Source organism: Neomonachus schauinslandi, chromosome 3, assembly GCF_002201575.2.
Source record: "Neomonachus schauinslandi chromosome 3, ASM220157v2, whole genome shotgun sequence".
NCBI classification, from domain to species: domain Eukaryota; kingdom Metazoa; phylum Chordata; class Mammalia; order Carnivora; family Phocidae; genus Neomonachus; species Neomonachus schauinslandi.
The window spans coordinates 121,905,176-121,927,790 of record NC_058405.1 but is presented as its reverse complement, the minus strand read 5'-3'; the positions used below and the strand labels follow the sequence as shown (position 1 = coordinate 121,927,790).

Below are 22,615 nucleotides of genomic sequence, written 5' to 3'. Positions count from 1 at the left end.
TGGCAGAGGGCCAATGCCTGTCTTCTGGCCAACGAAATTCGGAAACAAAGGCAAAAAAGGACCTGGCACGAAACGGAGACTCTAAAAATCAATGTGAACACATGGCACTTTCTAGGACTCAAATTGGACACAATTTCGTTTACTCGCAAATTCCTTAACAAGACGGCATTTTTCTAATTAAGTTCCCACGAAAGCATATATCCTCTGACGATCCTGAATAATTGTACCTCAGCAATACCATCCTGTCTTCAGAGCATGAGATCTGTCACGGCAGAGGTTCATGTTAAGAAAACCCAATTTACTCTCAATAATATGAATTTATTGAAGACATCAGATATGGTTCTTTGTAAACTGATCATTTGCAGGAATCTTTGACACATTAAAGTTCTCTGGGCAAAGGTCTGACCTACAAAAACTCCACTGTCAACTTGCCAGAACTCAGTCATTCTGTAAACAGGGCTGTTTATAACATTTTATGGCAGATCTGTCCCTTAAATACACAGGTGCAGGCTCGAGGGTTTGAACAATGGATAATTATCCCCCTTCCCCCCTGCCTCAGATGCTTCTGCTCCTAATTTAGAGACTTTGAGAGAAGGGTGACAGGTCAGTGCACACAGAGGTGGTTCCTACTTCCAGAAAGTGACCTTTTCATACACTCATCACACAGAGTACCCACACCGCCCTCCTAGGCCAGAGGCGGGCACATTAGCAGAGTCTACACCTGCGGAGGGGTTGTCCTTGCCAGCCGAGATGGCTGAGAGCGTGACATGGACAAACTGGCTCTGCTACACTTGCACACTTATGTTTATTGGTGCACTTTATTTCCTAATATACTAGTGTTTCCACCTTTTATATAAATGAGTGGAAGATTAAAAAGAGGAAACTGCCAACATTAGTAATGAGCAGGATTCTCATAAATGCAATTCTAGCTGCAACCAAGATGGAAACCATTAGATGTGCCAAAGGCAGCGATGTTTGAACCTCAACTAGAGGCTCGCTGGACAAATCCCACTCAACAGTAAGGGAGAAGAACAAAAGTAAAGAGTGCACACGCAATGCTGGAAAATCCTCAGCTATTTTATCTAAAAGGTAAACTGCAATTAGGAATTTTATGATTTTAAAAAAACTTTTTGGGAATGACAGCCCCTCTCCCTTGATCTCCAACAACAGACGGGTTAAGTTGTTCAGGGGGAGGCTGCCCCCCACCCCCCACCATGCTGTGTTTGGCTTTGCTGTCTTCTGAGTCTGGGCTGGCTGAAAGCCTGGCCCCCAAAGTCCACGGCCTGAATGAAAGCAGCACTAAGCCCCAAACAAAAGCTAGGCAACGCCCCCTGCTCCACCTTCCAGGAATGGAGGGAAGATTTATAAAAGCCAAATCTCCCGGCCTTCCTTTGTCAGGCACTTGCTTCCATCATTGAGGGGGAAGGGAGGGCTTCTGTTCAAAAGAAGAACAACTTCCCAATAGCTATAAATTCTTCATCTCCACAGAGGCCAGGCAGTTATTTGATGTAATCCTCAACAAGGTAAAGAGTAAAACGAAACACGAGAAAGATTACTTTTACTGAAAAATACCACTGCATTGGGAGATGAACCCCTGAGAAGCCTCCAGCACCCCCAGCCTTGAACAAAGCCCTCCTGCTGGGTGGGCTCGGGGCCCTTAGGAGTGGGCAGCCAGCATTGCCCAAATGCTCCATGAGTCTCCTAAGTCGTTGCTGGGAACACCATCCTTGTTTAGCCCCTGCTTCGTGTTCTCCATTTGGCACAAGTCCCCCAGGAGGGCCTGTGGCAGCCAGGATGGAGGGGAGGGCATCTGTGTAACCAGGCAACAGGTGGCCACTGAGCATCACATAAGACGCGGACTCCCCACCACATGGTCCCAGCTCCCACTGAGCTACCTATGGAGGTGAAAACAAGGCAGGAACCAAATCTGAGGAACCAGAACACTCCTGACATGTTACAAGTTCTGTACAAACACACCGTCCGTCTGTGTGTGAGGATTAAAACATGAACCTCAAATGGCCAAGGAATTCAATAAGGAAATAAAATGTACAACTGCCACGAAACAGGACTTCACATGTAACCAAAATTCATTTCCGTCCCTCATACCTGCAAAATAATTGCAAACTAAGATCTTATCACTTAAACATCTGTTTCAACAATCTACCAAGACAAAATGTCTACATAAGTAACATTAGATATTAACAATCAGTTTATCACAACCCTGGCAGCATGCAGTATCTGTTGAACACTTACAACGGCCAAGCTCTGGGTAAAATACTGTGGGTGAACTTTTATTTAATCTTGACAAGAATCCTTTGAATGAGATGATTGTTATGTACATTTTTATTGAGGTGAAGGAATTGTTACATGATTTGCCCTGAACCCAGAGCCAATCACGGTCAGGAATTAAACCCAAACAGTCGAATGAACCTGGATCCATGCTCTCAGTAGAAATAGGAAGATCCTGACATATATTAATATTCTACTATGACACCTATAAAACGCTTCCTACATTGACACTTCATGGCCCTTTAAATGCATACATTCATTTAAACACAACTAACTTCTATGAGGCAAGTATCACTCACCCCGTATTACAGATGAGGAAAATAAGGCCCAGAGAAGTTAAACCAATTTGTCTGAGGTCACACAGCTAGTGGGAGGCAGAGATAGGATATGAAGTCCAAGATCTGAACTCCTCTGCTATTGCCTCCAGAAAGTCTCCTTTAAAAAATATCCAACTAACCAAGCAGACTATGAATGTTGTTTTGGAACAAGAGTACCAGAAGACACTTTTCTTCTGAAGAACTGTTAAGCTTTCTCCCACAGACAAAAAGAATAATCTACAATGACTATGTTTCCTTCAAACTCTGGTCACATGGCATCCTAAGGCCAAAACTGGAGCAGGAATACTGTGCTGCTTCCTCTGTCCTATTCTTGACTTTAGTTTTTTCCTACTCTTTCATGTATTATTTCAAATAAGCCTCTTCAAACCCCTTGAGGAATAATGTGTACTATAAATAACATAAATTCAATTTAAGAACAATTTCCTAAAACATGGACAACATAAATCACATGTCATACAGACTTTGTTCTAAAAAATCTATCAGAAGAACACAGCTTTTAAGAGCTATCACTTCTAAAGTGTGCTTAGAATGCTCACATTTTCCAATAGATCCTCTTACACACCATATTATTTAAAGCATGTATAATGTGTGGTTTTGCTCTCCTTAAGGGGCTGGCCACGCAGGGAGGATAGTTATGTGCAGGACTCCATGCAAGGGGTCAGGGTTAAAGGGGGCATTTCCACAGAACAGCTTTTTTTTTTTTTTTTTTAATTTTATTTATTTGAGAGAGAGAGAGAAAGCATGAGTGGGGGGAAGGGCAGAGCAAGAGGGAGAAGCAGACTCCCTGTTGAGCGGAGAGCCCGGAGCGGGGCTCGATGCCAGGACCCTGAGATCACGACCTGAGCCAAAACCAAGAGCCAGATGCTTAACCGACTGAGTTGCCCAGACGCCCTTCCACAGAACCATTCTATACAAGTTCACATTCAGCCTAGAAGGAAGGAAGCAAGGAAGGAAGGATCCAAACGTTTCAATAAGAATTTGAAAGAAACAATTAGGACTTTTCTGTGGAAGTGCAGATGAACCACGTATAGTCCTTCGCGGAGTGAAAGAACGAACAGCAGTGTAGGTACAGATGCTCTAAGCTACCTAAATGCAGAGGAGTACAAGTTTCTAATGCTGAAAAGCAGAAGTTTGTTGCGGTTTTTTAATGAACAGTAAGGAACTACTCACAGGAAGGATGGACTCTCTGCACAGCAAAAGCAACATTTTACAAGCGACGAACAAACTTACGGTAAGTGGTCAAGCTTCCGGTTCATTTGCACCTGAGCTGCACTGTGTGGGTTTTCAGCACGTCCCACTCCCTGCCCCCCACCTGCAGGCACACACAGGTAGCTGATTTCTGCTATCCTATCAGCAGACAGGAATGGCTCTCCACAGTGTACCCATGCCAGGGGCAAACCCCAGGGGTCTGCCAGAGCAGGAAGAAGACAGGGTACAGACAAACCCAGCTCCCTTAGTTCTTACCCCCAAATCTCTACTTTAGGGTGGCCTTCATGCCCATCTCCCTCCTTCCAGAGCCTAGGTTAGCCCCTCCTCCAGGGTCCTACATTACCGGGCTTTGTCCTTCCCCTTAAAGGGTCCTAGCTTATCCCATCCCTCCCCCCCTCCCTTGAGGGTCCTGAGCTACTCCCTCTCCCATACCCTCCAGGATATTGATTACCACACTCATCCCGGGTTATTCCCTCCCCACACCCTCTAGGGTCCTGGGTTACCCCTCTGCCATGCTTTTAGGCCAAAAACTATCAAGAACTTCTACCTTCATTTGGACTGACAAAATCTGAATTTCCACTAATTTTATGCACTTTCTCAAACACTAGCAGAGAAAAGAATGCCTTGACAAGGATTTCCCCAACAACAGCTTGGTGAGATTCTGAGGACCTCCAAAAATGGAGTATCCTAGGTGTACAACAGCAAGTCACTTCGCTTTTCTAAGCAGGATACGTTTAGAGAAGTCCTTAACACAAACTCTCCACATGCCCCAACAAGCAATGGACAAACGCTTTTCCTTCCAGCCTCTCACCTGAAAATCTGCTCTGAGATGTCCATACATACAAGAATGCCAAACTCAATCCAGTAAGTTTTAAATTTACTTTTAGACTGTTACCAAGTGGTAGCCCTCCTCTCTCTAAAAACTGTCAAGTAAAATCTGAATGAACAAAGGGTCATTTTTTAATTAAGATTTTATTTATTATTTGTCAGAGAGAGAGAGAGCATGCGCACAAGCAGGGGGAGCAGCAGAGGCAGAGGGAGAAGGAGAGGCAGGCTCCTCGCTGAGCAGGGAGCCCGATGTGGGACTCTATCCCAGGACCCTGGGATCATGACCTGAGCCAAAGGCAGACACTTAACTGACTGAGCCACCCAGGCGTCCCACAAAAGGTCATTTTTAAACCAACAATAAGGCATCCTGTTCCCTGGGGTGTATGCACCTTATTCTGGGGCAGCCTTGAGTGTGATAAGCTCAGCCATCCATGGCCTGGGTCCACCTGTGATTCAGAGCTGAAGGTCACTCCACCTCTGGGAGGGCAGGCAGAGCCACAGAGTGGGAAATTAAAGCAGTTCCAGGGAGATAAGACGGCAGCTTTGAAAACATCAAGGACGCAGTACAACTCATTACCCAGCTTCGTGGTCCAGTAGGGAAATAGGTGTGAGTACTTCCTCCCCCTAAACCAGCCTGGAAACGCCCCAGCTGACAGGGCTAGACCTCAGGTTCAAGTTCCAGAGGCAGTCAGGTCCTACCCTGCCACTCCCCTGTTTGTGCACACACACACACACTCTCTCTCTGTGTCAAATAAATAAATAAAATCTTAAAAAAAAAAAAAAACACCATAGTATTTACAATGACTAAACTTCCTTAGAAAGTATTTACCAACAGTATTTTACCAACTGAAATAGCCTGAGCAACAGAAGAGAACACTTGACAGGAAGGATTTCAGCCAGACTTCTAACTTCCCCTGACAGGGCATCCCCTTGCAGAAATCAAGGAAGGGGAGCCCAGGGAGCAGTCTGTTGATGGGCACGGAGCCCTGGGCCTCAGGCCTGTGGAAAGGCCAGCTAGAAAGCAGTGGGAAGGGTTTCCAGTGTGAGGGCACAGCACATGTGGGGTGAGCAGTCGAGCCGGTGGTGCGGGAGGGGGACATTAGGACGTTATGGACACAGGGATGGGCTGGCACCCACGCTCTGGGCTACCAGTCACGCCCACGCCACGTCTGGTGGCTACTAGCTGTCTTCCCCAAGATGCGAGCCAGCAGCTAGCTCCACCCTCAGCACACGTGCAGCGCCGACTCTGGAAAGAGTTTGTTTTTTTTTAAGATTTTTTTTTAAAGATTTTATTTATTTATTTGAGAGAGAGAATGAGATAGAGAGAGAGAGCATGAGACAGGGGAGGGTCAGAGGGAGAAGCAGACTCCCTGCCGAGCAGGGAGCCCGATGCGGGACTCGATCCAGGGACTCCAGGATCATGACCTGAGCTGAAGGCAGTCGCTTAACCAACTGAGCCACCCAGGCGCCCCCTGACAAGAGTTTCTAAGCCAGCCTGGAATCCAGCAGGACACGACCTGTGCAATGACAGACACAAAGAAACCGCCAGACTGGGGCCTTATGAGCAACAGGATCCTTCCCTCTCCCACTCCAACAACGAACTGTCTCCCAAATTATTCTGCAAGGTTAATGTCACCTACCCTAAAACCATATGGCCTTGTTTTCTATAAACCAGCTTGTGCACTGAGCCAACACCCAAGTGACAAGCACCAGTTAAGGCCAGTGGCTCGTGGCTAGCAGGCTGGAGAGCACAGAGTGCACTTCCAACACCACAGAAAGTCCTGCGGGACAACAGTTGCCATTCACACAGGGGAACACAAGAGACCGGGAAGTGTCTGCCCTCTTCAAGCCCACAATCTAGGGAAAACAACCTTTGATCAAATGCACAACATCAACAACCAAATGTATAAATGGTTAACTGCAAAGTGACCCAGCGGAGTCAGGGGTGGGGAAGGCTCTGCGGCAAGACAGGCACGTTTGCACATAAAATGACAAAGGCTGAAATAGAAGGGCCTCTGTTTCCCTACAAAGTAAGAGGCATTCTGACCCAAAACTCAGACAGCAGGCTCACAGGCTCGAGCGTTGCCTGCGGCTGGGAAACGCAGCTCCTCTGACAATTTGCACCAGCATGAGGTCACCAGTCAGGCATCTCCAACCATTTCAGTTTGGGCTAATTTACAACAAACACAGATATGGAAACAGTAACTCAGTTAGGTTGGGACTTCGTGGGAGCCAGCACAATTACTTGTCACGACTGAGGAATGCCTGAAACAGAGAGAACACAAGCATCTGAAGGGTTCCTGTCATGTTGGGTCATGTTCCAGGCTGCCCCGGAAGCAAGCACAGGCCGGAGATTGTCTGGCCATGTCTGTGAACATCACGGAGCAGAGGCTCAGCCCCACACCAGCAGCTCCCTCCTCAGTGCCTCCGTGTTCTCTGACGGGCCCCACCACCTCTCCACGGAGGGCAGGTGCGAAAGAGCTACCAGACTCCAGAGCAGGTTTTCAGGGGCTGGACTCTAAACATCAACCAGACATGAGAACCAAATGGGCCCAGATGCGGGTGAAAGGGAAACTTACATACATGGAAGCTCTCTGTTCTTAAAACCAGTAGACGTCCTGTAAGTTTTCTAAAAGCTGTAGGTTTGCGGCAATAAACCCCCAAATTAAAGTTACTATTTTAGATGAGTGTCTTTAAGATCTATTATACTTTCAACCTAAGAGAGGAACCACCCCTTTTGTGATGACATCTGGTGACTCCAGGTCATCAGCAGGGAGACGCCCAGGGTACAGAAGGCACATGGCTGTCCCTACTCCCACCCACCCCACAGGGACTGGCCCGAGTGACCAGGGAACCTCCACAGGGCTGCTGTTCCCTGGGCTCTCCCCTTTCCGGCTGTCAGCTGTCATCACGGACGACCTGTGGCTTCTAATCAGCAACAGGCACGAAAACGACACTTCTGCAATATAAAGGAGATACACAAGGCACGCAAGGGCCTCTCCCGGCAAAAAAGCGGGGGAGGATTTTGTGCACAGATTTAGCTCCCCCACTTCTGGAATGTGGCCATGAGCTCAGAGAAGGGCAGGTAATTGCCATGTACCAACAGGGCAGCCTCGCTGCACAGAGAAAGGATGGGAAGGTGAGCCAAACACAGACCAAGGAGACCCTGCCCGGTTACCGCATCAGCGGGTATTTTAAAGCCCAGCTGGCCATCACTAAACATATACTGAGCAGACCCGTATTAACTTCTACAAAGGTTCAAAAAGAAATACCGAACTGCTTTATCCATATGCTTCCAGGTATTCTGTCATCTTTCCACACCCCTGACAAGACCGCTTGCGGGATCCCACCCTCAAGCTGTGGCTGGAGACCAACAAGCTCCATTCTAGAGCGCTTGAGACACAAAGCACCACTGACCACACTCAGGAATGAGGACCAAACAAAACCACGAAGTGAAACAACTGCCTTTACTTCCAAGGTCCCCAGCAAACAGAAACAGTGCCCACGGTGGGGCAGTCCTCACAGGGATTCCGACCTTCTGGCTCAGCACAAAGCCAAGTCATGTGCTGACCCGGCGGGTGCCTCACTCCTAGGCACAACACAGCGTGGCTGTGGAGGGACACTTCGCTTTTGCCACATTACAGAGCAGCCTAAACGGGTGGAGGAAAGGCTCCAAGGAATACAGGACACTATTTAAATCTGTAACGTTTAGTCCAAGCATAATCAAACCCTATCTGGGTCCTGCCTTCTCCCCGGACCCAGGGCCCACGCCACCTCCTCCTGAGGTACCACGGACTAGCTTTGTAAGCCACGCCCGAGGCAGCAGCCCCAGAGAGAGGGCACCAGGAGGCTCGGAAGTGCAGACCTGTACTCCCTGCTGGGCAACTGAGGCTCTTCCCGAGTGTGAGTTAGCTGATCAACGCTACACACTAGCATTTGGCTGGTTAAATAATTCAGAAGCATTCGGAAATACCTCTGTGCAGGTAGAAACTGAACTCAGACACAGGCATACCTTGTTTTAGGGTACTAACTTTAGTGCACTTCACAGATACTGTGTTTTTTACAAATTAAAAGTCTGTGGCAACCTTTCAATTCCAATAGCGGTTGCTTACTCCGTGTCTTTGTGTCACGTTTTGGTAATTCTTGCAATATTTAAACTTTTTCATTACTATATTTGTTATGATGATCTCTGATCAGTGATTATGACTCACTGAAAGCTTAGATGACAGTTTCTTTTTTTACAAAAATTTTTTAATTAAGGTATGTATATTTTTTAAAGACGTAATGCTACTATACACACTTAGCAGGCTACAGTGTAGGGCGAACATTTATATGGACTGGGAGACCCAAAAATTCATTTGACTCACTTTATTGTGTTATTTGCTTTATTGTGCTGGTCTGGAGCTGAACCTGTAATATCTCCAAGGTATGCCACAAAACACAGCCTGGAAATGCATTTTAACACTCTTGGTTACACCTATTCAATAGCAACTCATCACCTGAAGTCTTGTCTTTTGAATCCCAAAATAGTCAAGTGGAAAATTTCAAAGCAGCATTATCTGTATTAATCTGACAAGTAACCAACTCAGATCTTCATTACAATGTACTCACCTCAGGCTTCCCTCCCACACTGCAGTTAAACATGCATACCCCACAACAGTGAAAAGGGATTTCGTAGCTTGTAGTCAGGATTTTAAGTGTGCCCCCACCCCGAGGCTGGAGTCCTGCTCTCATTCTGCAAGGCTGGCTGCAGCCTTCCTTGCCCAGTACCTTTGATTTATCTGAATACGAGGCTGGAAGTTCCCACTCTGCTCAGACTGCATCGTTCATAGAAGATCAGGTTGGTTCGGATACGGAAGACTCCACCAAGCAAAAACTACCATCTTATTTCGGTATTTCTAGCTGAGATTCATCAGATGTTGCAGGAACTGCTAGTCTAATTCAAAATGATTTTATTTGCTTCAAGAAAAGTTTTTACTACTCATTTGGTAAGTTTTAAAAGCTCTACACTTCAAATGCCTTGGGATAAAATAATAGGACTACGGGGGCGCCTGGGTGGCTCAGTTGGTTGGACGACTGCCTTCGGCTTGGGTCGTGGTCCTGGAGTCCCGGGATCGAGTCCCGCATCAGGCTCCCCGCTCAGCGGGGAGCCTGCCTCTCCCTCTGACCCTACCCCCCCCCCCATGCTCTCTGTCTCTCATTCTCTCTCTCTCAAATAAATAAATAAAATCTTTAAAAAATAATAATAATAATAGGACTACGTGCATCCCAAGTCATTTTTTAAAACAATTTAGGCCAAAATGGGAGCTAAACCATCAAGAAAGCCGGCCCAGACCACAAGCAGGGGAACCATAATTACCTGTTTCTCCCCACAGCGCATCAGTGCCATTGACATCTATTTCGTGTTCCTTCTCCAGCCCCAGCAAGCACTGGACCACCTGTCAGAAGTGGCAAGGTGACTTAATGAGTTCTCAGAGCCATATGTGCTTATTATATCCCATGTATTAAAGGAGAGAGGGTGTTGTTTTTGTAACCATGATTATCTCATGCTGCGCAAGGAGACAAAATATAATGAAAACTGTTTTCAAGCATAATTCATATGCTATTCACATTTTCACTTTGAGAAGAATTAAAAAAAAAAAAACTCAGTAAATTTCAGCAACATTGTTCAGGATGACTAGGTACTCAGAATTCTAATGAATTCCAACATGACCCAAATATGCCAGCCTAATCAACAAAGGACACGGGAGATCATACAAAGTGCAGTTTCTGCATAAATCGCCAGGAGATGGCGAATCTGTTTTTTTCACAAAGACAGGAAACAAAGCAAGATATACCCTTTCAATAAAATAAAATAAATAGTATCATCCAGATGATTTTTCTACTGACAATATTCTTCTCCTTTTCCCTAGTTCGTTTCCCTTCTCCCTTATCAAACAGCGCTTTGGATCACAAGTACGGAGGCAGGAGTGCTGGCTCGTGGGGAAACGGCAGCATGTGAGCCCCAAGCCAGTGTTCACCCTGAGCAACAGCACCGGGAGTAGATCATCACGAGGCCCTATTTCCCTTCTCCCAATCCACACCCTTTGTGGTAGGCTGCATCATGGCCTCAAATATGTCCACATCCTCATCCTGGAAACCTGTGAATGTTACCTTATAAGACAAGAGGGAATCTGCAGATGTGATTATGAATCTTGACATGAGATGATTATCCTGAATTATCCAGGTGTACAGCTCACATACACCTGACATAATCACACTCCTCAAAAGAGGGACGGGAGGAACCAAGGTCAGAGGAAGGAGTTGGGATGAGAGAAGCATAAGTTAGAGTTACACACTTTGAATACAGAGGAAGGGGCCACTATCTAAGGAATACAAGGCTTCTAGAAGCTCTAAAAAAGCAAGGAAATGTTCTCCTCTAGATCCTCCAGAAGGAACACTGGCTTTCTGACAGCTGAATTTCAGCCTTCGGACCTCCAGAACTGTAAGAGAATAGGCGTGTGTTATTTGAAGCCACTGCAGTTTGAGGTCACTTGTTCCAACAGCATTAGCAAAGGAATACACCCTTCAAGTCTTCTGGTGAAGGAGCCCTGCCCCCTTCCAGGAGACAGATTAGGGCCCCAAGGAGGCTGCTTCTGCACAGCCTTTCTCCCAACCAGCTCTGAAACAAGTTGAGTGTAATGGGAGTTGAGATAAAGGTCACATCTATACGTGGCATTCACTGTCCTTCCTATGATGATTTTTCACACTCTGTGTTCCCACACAGATTTAGGGAGCACTTTAAAAAAGGAAAAACATCTCCATTTGCAGATTTGTCTATTTAACGTGCTCTCTGTGCATCTACGTATATGGCTAATTAAAAAACACATTTACAGTTTTATTTTAAAGGAATAATAATACACCCATTACATAGTAACATTTAACATACTGCTATGAAACATGTATTTTTGAAATGAAATTACTACTCTTTCCAAAGCTAAAACATATAGGTAAGTTGGTTGGCATTGTTTCATATTGTTGTAAATCTTTTTTACATGTCTTAACAGAAGACAGCTATATTCTCTTGTATTTCTGCACTTGTTGCAATATATTGTGCTGGCTTAAGCACACTGTCCACGTGTACTTTTAATGTGTTAAATGCCACAATTAAGCCAGCTTTCGGTGCATATGCATGCACACACGTGTGCACATGGGTGTGTATGTACATGTCCATGTGTCTCCCATTGTGTCTTAAATGCCAAAAAGTCAGCCAGCCAGCTGGCTTTGCACCCAAATTCACTATAAAATCATTGTGGGTTAGAATCTTACCAAATACTGGCAACTCTAATTGCTTGAAAGTAATAGAGTGAGAAACAGGTGGAAGAGAACAGATAAAATGTTATTAAGTTCCCAGACCCATGCGTCAGGAGATGACAATTAAATCCTCAAACTGAGAAATACCGACACCTACCAAAAATAAGTGCTCTATTTAACTACTACGTGAAGCTTTCCTTCAGTGCAGGAACTGTGAATGACAAGCATTCTTACATGCTACCAGAACTTTCAAGTCCTATTTTTAAAAATGCTTCAAATACTCACTAACAACTTTAGAATTAGCATTCCACGTGATTATTTTTAAAAGATCACAAGGACAAAAGAATGAATCAAAGAGAAAAAAATCTGAAGACAGCCGGGCTGGAGGGTAAACGTACAACAGACGAGGAACTGGGACACTGCCAAAAAGGAACAGAGAAAGCATAGCACGACTGGGTGGGGGAGGGGGAGCAGTGCGTGAGTGCGCATGCGCACCGAGACCCTGGACTCTGTTCTCTCCCAGGGTGGGTGGGACGCCAGCAGAAGGTCTGTGCACGTGGGTCAAACCAATTGCCATTTCTTGAAATCCTCATTTTCTTTCATATGTGCATCACAGTCTAGCAACTAAGATGACTGGAAAAAGCACCTGACCCACACTGGGGTGAGGCTTAGAGTTTCCCATGAGGGACCTCGTAGCGCGGGACTCACCGAGCTATGGCCCATGCTGGAGGCCGCCGTCAGCGCCTGCTGCAGGGCTTGGCTCTTCCTCAGTGCGCCCGGCTGGGGAGGGCCTGCCGACCACTCACAGGTCAGCAGGTACCGGAGAATGTCACCGTGGCCCCTCAGTGCGCTGTGCACCAGTGCACACTGGCCTTTCTTATCCAAGTGGTCCACCTGGGGGGCAGGAGAAGGTCACGGTTTAGTATCACCTCCCCTCGGAGAAAACGGGTGCACCCCAAATGAAGTGCACAAACCACATCCCACTGCAGATCCTTGTGGGGTTCGTTCGCATTCCAATGCAACTTTCTCTGGAGCACTGAATCTCCATTTGAATGATTTCCTAGTAGTGAATGGACTCCAGGCCAGAGGGACCCTTTGTAGGTCTAGCAATCACAGGGCACCTTCAATTCCTGTCTCTCCAGCAAATGACTTAGAGCTCCAACTTCTCTGGGAGACGTGGGAGGCACAGACCAAAACCTCAGCCAAAGCCGTAGGCTTCCCAATGCTGGTTGCCATGAGTGGAACACACTAAATCTGCTGTGACAAGCTGGGATTTGGGGAAATAAAGCAGTTCAGCCACTGAACCAGGAGAGCCAGAAAAAGGCAGGGATCTAGAAAAATCTAGCTATGAACAGGGAAGAGCAGGAAAGGACCCTGAGGGCTATGTAACTAGGGAAGGAGGCCATGTACAGTCAGGTGAGCTAGGACATGTTAGCATGTAAAGTGGGGCCTCAAAGCCTGGAAGGCCAGCTCGCCACATGGCTAGTGTCTAAGTGCGGCTTACCTCCTAAAGGTCCAAGAGGCAGCAGACAATGTGCCTTGCCCTGTCTAATCCCAGAAATACTGGACTGGTAGAGGAGCTCAGGGTCCACCCTCACCGCCTTGCAGATTCTGGGGACACTCTGCACCCCCACCCAAAAGCTCTGCAGGAGCCACCTGCATGACACTCAGCCTCCTCCCACAGCGCTTTCAGCTATGATGGGAGGGGGCCGGCCAGCCTCGGAATAAAGAAACCACAATTTAAGATGTAGACATGAAGGCATGGAGACATGCACAAAGGCACCCACTGGGAAGGCTTAACTGCAACACTGTCCTTCTTCGGTGAGCTAAAGTTCATTCGTCCGAAACGTATTTTTGAGGGAAAAAACAAAAAGGCTCCCATAGTTACTATAGCCTAATTAATGTCTTTGTTGAAACTTTAATATCCTATTTAACCATAAAGACAAACACCAGCGATTTATTTCTATTGCACATCCCCTCTCTCCCAACAAAATGCTTATAGTAAACCTAAACAGAGTCTACTGTGAGCTTGGCACTGTTCTCATTTAATCTCTTAACATTAATGGTCCTAGAGTAACTTGTTTAATAACACAGTTACATTTATTTAATGCTCACACAGCAGCCCTGTGGTAGATACTGTTGTCAGACCCATTTTACAGATGAGAAGCCTGAGGCACGCAGGCTCCACAGTGTGCCCTGTATCCTAGCTGGCAGGTGGAGAAATGAGGATTCTGGGCTGTCCAGCTCCCGTGTCATGCGCTCAAGCATGCTCAAGCACGTGGCTTCTAAGATCCATAGGACTCAATTTATTATTTAAAAAAAGAAACACGAGGGGTGCCTGGGTGGCTCAGTCGGTGAAGCGTCTGCCTTTGGCTCAGGTCATGATCCCAGGGTCCTGGAATCAAGCCCTGTGTCAGGCTCCCTGCTCCGTGGGGAGCCTGCTTCTCCCTCTCCCTCAGCCCCTCCCCCTACTCATGTTTCTCTCTCTCTTTGACAAATAAAATCTTAAAAAAAAAATTGAGAGAGAGAGAGACATGGAATGAAATGGGATAGGCAGAAGAAAGGAAAAACATCAAACATCTAAAATCTTTTCAACCAATCCAGTGCTGTATTAAAATCTGTGATTGAGCTCTAGGTCACCATTTCCAGGCTTTTGAAAGGATGACCCCCCACTCATGCTGCCAGTGGCCATGGGTGTCCTTGGTATTCTGCCTCCCCTTGGGCAGTACAAAGCAGAGTTAAGAGCAGATGAGCAACACACAGGACCCTCTCCCTTCCCTAGGCTGTGGAGGTGAGCACCACCATTGGGCACTGCCTGACACAGGCAGCTCACCCTTTCTGTTTGTGTGGCAATTTCTATTTGTTGCAATTCGACAAAGTAGAGAGGCTGGCCCAGCTGACAATAATTCTAGCAGGGCTCTGAAGACACTCCCCCCACTGCCACCCACTGGGGAATGCCACCGGCTTACCCTGGCCCCCTTCTTGGCCAGCAGACACACCAGCTTCATATGGCCAGCAGCGGCAGCATAGCAGAGGGCGGTCATGCCATTCTCAGACATTCCCTCCAGGCAGGCGCCAAATTCCAGGAGCAGAGTGACCACTTCCTCGTGGCCGAGGTGGGACTGGACGCACAGGATTGGGGCATTATTTAACACTTCTGTCCTGTAGTTCACGTTGGCCCCTCCCAAAATCAGGAGCCGGCTCACCTGTTGAATAATGTCCCCCAACAAGATTAATTTCTCACGTAAATGTCGGTCACAACAGCGTTTGCGGAGAGGGGCAGCATCCTTACTTTAATCCGGGGTTCTCAAGCTAGAGTGTGCAACAGTATGACCTGGGAATACACTGACCATGTACTTTCTTGGTGGTGGAAATCTAAAGTGGTAGCTGCTCTGGAAAACCGTGCGGAGTTTCCTCAGGATGTAGCAATCCCATATGTTCTGGGAGCATATGCAATGGAAGGGAAATCAGGATCTCAGAGATACCTGCACGCCCGTGTTCATGGCGGCACCAGTCACAGTAGCCAAGAGAAGGAAACTAACTAAAATGTCTGCGGACTCATGAATGGAGAAACAGAAGTGGATGGAGTATTTTCCAGCCTCTAAAAGGAAGGCAGTCCTGTCACACGCTGCACCATGGATGAACCTTGAGGACATGATGCTAAGTAAAAAACAAGCCAGTCACAAAAAGACAAACACTGTATGACCCCTTACATGGGCTACCTAGAGAAGTCAAATCCAGAGAGACAGAAGTAGAATGGTGGTTACCTGGGGGTGAGAGGAGGGGAAAATGAGTTGTTTAATGAGCACAGCATTTTAGTTTTGGAGATCTATTACACAGTAATAGGGGTATACTTAACACTACTGATTTCTGCACTTACAAATAGTTACGATGCTAAATTTTATGGTTTTTTTTAAACCAAAATTAAAAATAAAAAAACCACAAAAACCTTTTATTTAAAAAAGACACTTAAAATGCACATCCTCAGGCCCCACCCCCAGATTTCTGATTCGTTAGGTCTGGAGGAGGGTTGAGACTGTGCATTTTTAATGATTTCCCAGATGGTATGGATGCTGTTGGTTGGCAGACCACACTTTGAAAAATCACTGTTTAAATAAAAACAGAACATTCACTTTTCTGGCAAATAATCATCACAGGATTAAATAATTAACAGTGACCTAGTAAAGCCAAAAGTAAAGGTAAATACTCTTTTCTTTACAAAGAAGCGTCCCTGAAAGTAGAACATGTTAAAATGTTCATGTGCCTCTGGGATTATCAGCAGCACAAGACTCCAGAAAACAACCCGCTTTTTCTACTAATTACTACATCCACCACCCACTAAACTTGCTTTGTGACTTTTAGAAAATTACTCAATCTCTCTTGCTTCAAGTGCCTCCTAAGACAACAACAGTATGCCATCCCATTCTACCCAACAGGTACTCTGTTAACGATGTTGGAAGGTGTACTTTTAGTACTTTCTTGCTGGATTCCTTACAAGACTTGATTTGGAAGGTATGTGCTTGGAGGCAGAGCTTTCCTAAAGATATCTGTCATCAACTCACACTTCATCTGCTTCTTGGGAAAAACATTTCCTTCGTTGGTGTAATGCTGCTGGTATTTTTACCACTTAACCCCCAATCGGTTTGTGGCTCTTCCCCTAGCCCACAGTTCTTAACCCCGCTGCACACGGAACCCCCCTGGGAGCTTCAAAGTTTCCAATGCTGGAGGCCCACCCTTGGAGATTCTGACTTGGCCCTGGTACCAGGAGCTCCCAAGGGAATCTAGTTGGCACCCGGGGCTGTAAACACAGCAGGTGATAAATAAATGTAGCGGCAAAGCACGGGCTTGCTCAGAGCCAGGCACCCTAGCAGCTGTGTGATTTGGGGCATGATACCAAGTGCCCCCAGCCTTAGTGTCCTCATCTGAAAAACGGACAGAAGAGTTCCACTTCGAGTTGTTGTGAAGATTAAAAATGAACATGCCTCACACACATACAGCTCTTGGCACAGCCCTCAGCATCCTATAAGCGCTAAATAAATACGAATTGCTACTGTCCATCACCTTCCGCAGACTCTTTAGAAGGGCCAAGACCCCAGGTCCCTGACCCCTGGAAGGCACAGAAGGGGAGCCTGCCAGGTGCCTGGCACCCCAGAGGTCTACCTATCCCCAACCCCCTCCCCACCACCACTGTCACTAGCACAGAGTAGCAGGGAGACCTCCTGCTTATTTGAGGGGAGATGTGGGCACCTCCTATAACAGCCACCAAAAGGCACATCCAGAAGTTCTCAGGTGCCTACAGCCGAGTCGCAGTTCCCTGAAAGTAAGCAAAATTAATAAAAAGAACTCACTTGACCACTGTTAAAAAGAAAACCACCAGCCCAAAATGGCGTTACTTGGGCCATGCCAAATGACCAAACCGGGGCTTAATACCTAACCTGGTTATAGTTTCAACCTCCTCCAGAAACGTAAGTTTTAACCCGTCAATCTGGAATTTTCTGATCTGCACCAATGAGGTAATCCGTCACATGGGCCTTCTCTACCAGCCATAGGAAGATGAGAGAATCTGCATGAGACCCCCTGCCCTTTCCCCTAAGGCAAGTTGACCTAGCCTGGAACAATCGTTTCTTTACTTTTGCTTATAACTTTCTTCCCCCACTCTCCATCCTATAAAAACCTTCCATTTTGTACAACTCCTCCGGGTGCCACTCTGCTTGCGAGGTGGGATGCTGCCCTACTCATGAGTCCCTTAATAAAGGCAATTAGATCTTCAAATTTACTTTGGTTGAATTTTGTTTTTTTAGTATCACACAGTAGATGCCAAATGTTCTTCCAAAAGTGGTAACATGTTGATGAGGTTTCTGATCACTATGAGACAGACTCTTTTGTTACCTCCAATCTGACAGGTGAGAAAACAAGAGGCTCACAGGGGAAAGGCACAGATCAGCTCTGGGCACAATGCTAATTACTGTCGTGGTCTAATGGCTGTAGCGGTTCTAGCTAAGATTACTCTGCATTCAAGGAAGGTGTTTCATGGTTCATCCTATACATTTATTCCTAACTACATGGAAATTTCCTGATCCTCGCTGCCACATAAGCTCTCCCTGGATAACATCTGGAAATGGCAATATTATCTATAAACGTCTGGTTTAATGAATCCAAGAAAATAAAAAAAGGGGGCTGAAGGAGACAGGCAAAGCAATGAGATCATGAAAAACCAGAAGCAGCACTGGAGTCCCAGTTTTCCAAGTACCCCACAGGTTCACACCAACACAACCGCTTTAAATGTGTTCTGCCCGACTGTCATGCAGAATATGACCGGATCCTTTCCATCAAAGGAAGTCAGGCCAAAGTCCACGTCTAATTCCTGTCTCCTCTCCTCTCCTCTGCCTTCCGCTGGAAGAATCACAGCCTCAGTTCTCCCAGTTCACAGCCTTGGGAAGCTCATGGCTGGCTGCCACTCTGATGGGACTGTGTGAGGAAAAGAACCGGCTGGGCAGGAGCCTAGAGGCACTGGCAGCCAGGACCCCAGTGGGCCGGCATGACCCCAGCCTGCAAGGGGAGACTACCCTGTTAGAAATCACTGGCATGCCAGTAAAATTAAAATTCATCTACCAAGTAATCATTCTGGAGCAAGTCACTTTAATTTACCAAAGTGGCAAACTGCAATTATTGCTCAAAATGACATTCATTCCTGTATGACAACATTTAATACTCTCTAAAAAAAGTTCCTTAATTGCATGCATAATTTTAAATTACTGTAATTTGTTCAAGATTCTGTGAAAACCCTTTTTCCTTGAAACATAAAAGAAACAGAGGATAATGGAAAGCCTTAAAATTCTATAACCAAGTTATAGAATTCTGAGCATTGTGTAGATGTAGGTGACACTAGAGTTCCATAAAACAAAGATAAATAACTCTTAAAATTGCGAGAATGTTGAAAAGGAAAGTATGATCTCAGGAGGGTCAAGCTCATTACATTCTTACACTGTACCTTTTAATTTACTGTCTTAAGAACTCGTACACAACAGGGTATACTTCCCATTTACTTTTCTCCACATTAAAAGAGTAACTTTTGTGCCCATAATTCATTCAAGTAGTGGAAACAGATATTGCCATTTTATTTTTCTTCCTCATCATTACAGAATTTTACTAATTATGGAGAAGCCAAAAGATACACTTTTAGCTAAAAGGAAAGATGAAACAATGTTATCAGAGTAACCTCAACTCTCATTTCTATAAAATCTAAGTAAAACAAAAATTCTTAATATGACTTTCTTCACTATGTGAAATCTAAACTCAGCCCTGTCCTCCACCTTTCTTTTAGAGTAACTCCATCCAGAAAGGAAGAGCTCCCTGTGATCAGTAGGAGCTAGTTCTCCTTAACTACAAACACTGGCATCCTGATCCATCCGGCTTGTACAACGTTCATGTGGGTTCAGCCGGGGACACAGCATTCACACCTATGTCTGTTAAATGAGGGAGCAGGGCAGAGCACAGGGTTCTTGTGAGGGGCTCTCCAGGGGTGCTTCGCTGTCAGGTGACCAGCCAAGAGGGGAGTCCGGCTGAAATCCAAGGTGCCCTGGGCTCATCAAGCCTGGAACCCTGACAGTGGGCTGAGGCTGCCTGAACGAGGCAGTGCTTATCTTCGCAAAGCCCCGGTTTGCATCCATCCAGGAGCAGTGGCCTTTTTCTACCCAACACCAGGGCACTGCACGGGCATCAGGGCTCCAGGGGAGCTGCCCCAGACTTGGAGCGCTGCCACATCCTTCCTGATACCTGGGCGCCTCTCGGTCTGCTCATTCTACCCTCTCCCAAGTACCAGGAAGGCAGAGGAAGAAGCACGGGGGGCAGAACTCTATCTACCAGGGAAGCGTTCTGCAAGGTCCATACTCAGACACACAGCTAAGGTGCAGGTGCTGAGGGTGGGGTTTGCAGACAAGGTGGGAGGAGAGGGGCAGGAGTCCCCCCAGGAGTGTCCCCAGGGAGGAACTGAAGGGAAGAAAAGGGAGGGGGGATGCCCAGAAACCTCCAGGGCTTCGCATGTCCTTCCCCACATGACCACTTACTTACACTGGCCCTTCATGCTACTGAGAAGGTAACAGGCAGGACTGTGTTCATGGAGGTGTTGGAACAGGAGGACCTGGCTCCTTGAGAAACTGCCTCAGGGGTTCTGCATGCAGCAGGGCATGTCAGGGCCTGGGGCTGAAAGGCCTGGAGTCTAGCTGACATGTCCAGTGGAAGACATTTATGATCTTTTTACTTTGCACTGGACAAGATTGTTGTAAGCTGCTGTAATGTAAACCAGTCATTCCCACACTCTTTGGGAGTTGGCCCTTCTTTGTTGCCGTAACAGACACTTGGCCCTCATGTGTTTTAGATTCTCAGACTGGGTTAAAGGAGGAAGGAAAATCTACTCTAAAAAGCACAGCAGAATACTGTCACATGACAGCCAGTGATCAAGAGTGAGGACGCCTCCGGGCCCAGCAGTGGGCCGACCCCTGCTACACGTCCCATGGTCACAGACACACGTGTACATGCCACTTCTAGAACAGTTGTCTCTGTGTACCCATCGCTTTGTTGTCGCTCATCAATGCTTAATTTCCTATGAACCATAAAGAGATAGTCCAGATTAGAAACCCAGGACACTTTAAAAATCCATTTTCCCTGGGAATCTCCCTTTAACCTTTGGTTTCCTTTGTGAATTGCTTCCTCAGCACATCCGCTCTGAAAGTGTCACCACGTGCTCACACAGCAGCCCACATTTTCCTGCCCAAGCAAAAGCTAAACTTCTGGAAGAGAACCAGTCATAGGGCACTCAAGCCTGTGTGAATCAGGGGAAAAAGCATCATTAGCAGCTCCGGCAGCTCCTCTGGCCACTGTCCAGGGCAGGGAAAGGCGGAACGGCTGGAGGAATGGTGGCAGGGGCTGGGGGCTCTGGCTCTCCATGCAGAGTGTTGCTCACCTTCACGTTGGGAGTGTAGAGGTTCCTGAGAGAGGCCAGGGCAGCAGACAGCCCCTCGGTGCTGTACCCGATCCACAGGGCCTGGAGGTGGCTCGAAGAGATTCCCGTCTTCTTACTGAGGCCCTGGAAGCAATCAGAGACAAATGGGTGTCCATATCTCCTATCCCAGCCACATCAGGCTGCAATGGGGTATGCCTGGGAGGGTGCAGCTGGGCACTAACACAAGGACACCAGGACCTAGGAGTCTGACTTCCCTCCCTAAAACCGAGAGTCAAGGAATACGCCTGCCCTTGCTACATACACTACACCGAAGGAGAAACTTTTTTTTTTTTTTTTTAAAGATTTTATTTATTTATTTGACAGAGACAGTGAGAGAGGGAACACAAGCAGGGGGAGTGGGAGAGGGAGAAGCAGGCTTCCCGCCGAGCAGGGAGCCCGATGCGGGGCTCGATCCCAGGACCCTGGGATCATGACCTGAGCTGAAGGCAGACGCCTAATGACTGAGCCACCCAGGCGTCCCGAGAAAGTTTCTTTTTATACAAGTTCTCCAATCATTTCATAAAGGAAGGATAAAAATTGGACTATCACCATTCTGTAACCCTTCATGAAGAGTCCAGGCAGAGATCAGTAGTTACTGGTAACATCGCACTAAGAGAAGCAAGCACAAATTCTGTACCTCCTGATGCGAGAGACTTAAACTCTAAAGAAACTGTGACACTCTGCCCACCCCCCAAAAAAGCAACAATCAAACCTGAACCTGATTAAGCCTCTAGATATAACTACCAAATGATAGGAAATCCAGAGGAAAGAGAACATGTTAAACTAGACCATGAGAAATAGGGACACAATCGGAAAATCCAGGGAGTGCAAAACCCCACAGGTCATGTAGCTCAGGCTCTTCAACAACTAAATACCCAAGAAACAAAAGGGAATGAATGAAGTGGAATCTTTAGGTGAAAAGGAACTTTTAAAAGAGACTCAAAGGGGGAAAAACAAATGGTGCTCATGGAAAGCTCTGCAAGGGTTGATAAAGCTGTTGAAAATCTCCAAAACCCATCAAAATGACGATGAAACTCTTCCTGGCAGCGGTGTGTCTCACCTTGAAAATGTGTGCCTTCAGTATGTGATGGCCAAGCTCCATGGTCTGCTGGCGGTTCAGCTTACCCTCTTGTCGAGAGAACATGAAGGCCAGGAGAGCGTGCCCATTCCTAGGACAAGAAACACAAAGGCTGGGAACAAAGACCCCGTTCCACGAACTGTAGGCTCTCAGGTGTGAACATCTCCACACAACTCTGAACTGTTCTCCTGGTGCTTCAGCATCACCATACAAAATAGGTGAAAAGTTGCCTCTTTAAAAAGATGGCCAATGCTGTTTATTTTTCCTGTCATTTTAGGGCTTTCTCTGGATTCTCCTATCTCTGTGGAGTGACCTAGAAAGAAGTTCTAGGATGGGGCAGGTCTTTATTTTTGGAACCACCCACTCTGTCCCTCATCCATCAGCCATCACCTTGTTTACTTAGGTCCCTCACAAAAATGTAAATTCTATTAGGTTAAGGGTCTTGTCTAAGGCACAGATAGTCACAAAGCCAAGCAAATGCCCACCCCTTAGCAACCATTCAAATATGTATTTCTTGGATGGACGGATGTACAGATGGAGCAGAACCATCACTGGACCAGGAATTCAGGCCTCCCTCAG

General features: G+C 46.6%; 1 protein-coding gene across 1 annotated transcript in view; it reads right to left on the bottom strand.

The window, feature by feature from the left end:
- Positions 1-22,615, bottom strand: part of TANC1 (tetratricopeptide repeat, ankyrin repeat and coiled-coil containing 1) — a 153,271-nt gene that overhangs the window by 17,625 nt on the left and 113,031 nt on the right. Inside the window, exons 13-17 of the mRNA XM_021703271.2 lie at positions 22,019-22,127; positions 20,920-21,042; positions 14,927-15,163; positions 12,666-12,851; positions 10,024-10,102 (exon numbers count right to left, since the gene is read on the bottom strand). Of these exons, the coding sequence (XP_021558946.2) occupies positions 10,024-10,102; positions 12,666-12,851; positions 14,927-15,163; positions 20,920-21,042; positions 22,019-22,127 (734 nt within the window). The remainder of the gene's footprint in view (positions 1-10,023; positions 10,103-12,665; positions 12,852-14,926; positions 15,164-20,919; positions 21,043-22,018; positions 22,128-22,615) is intronic.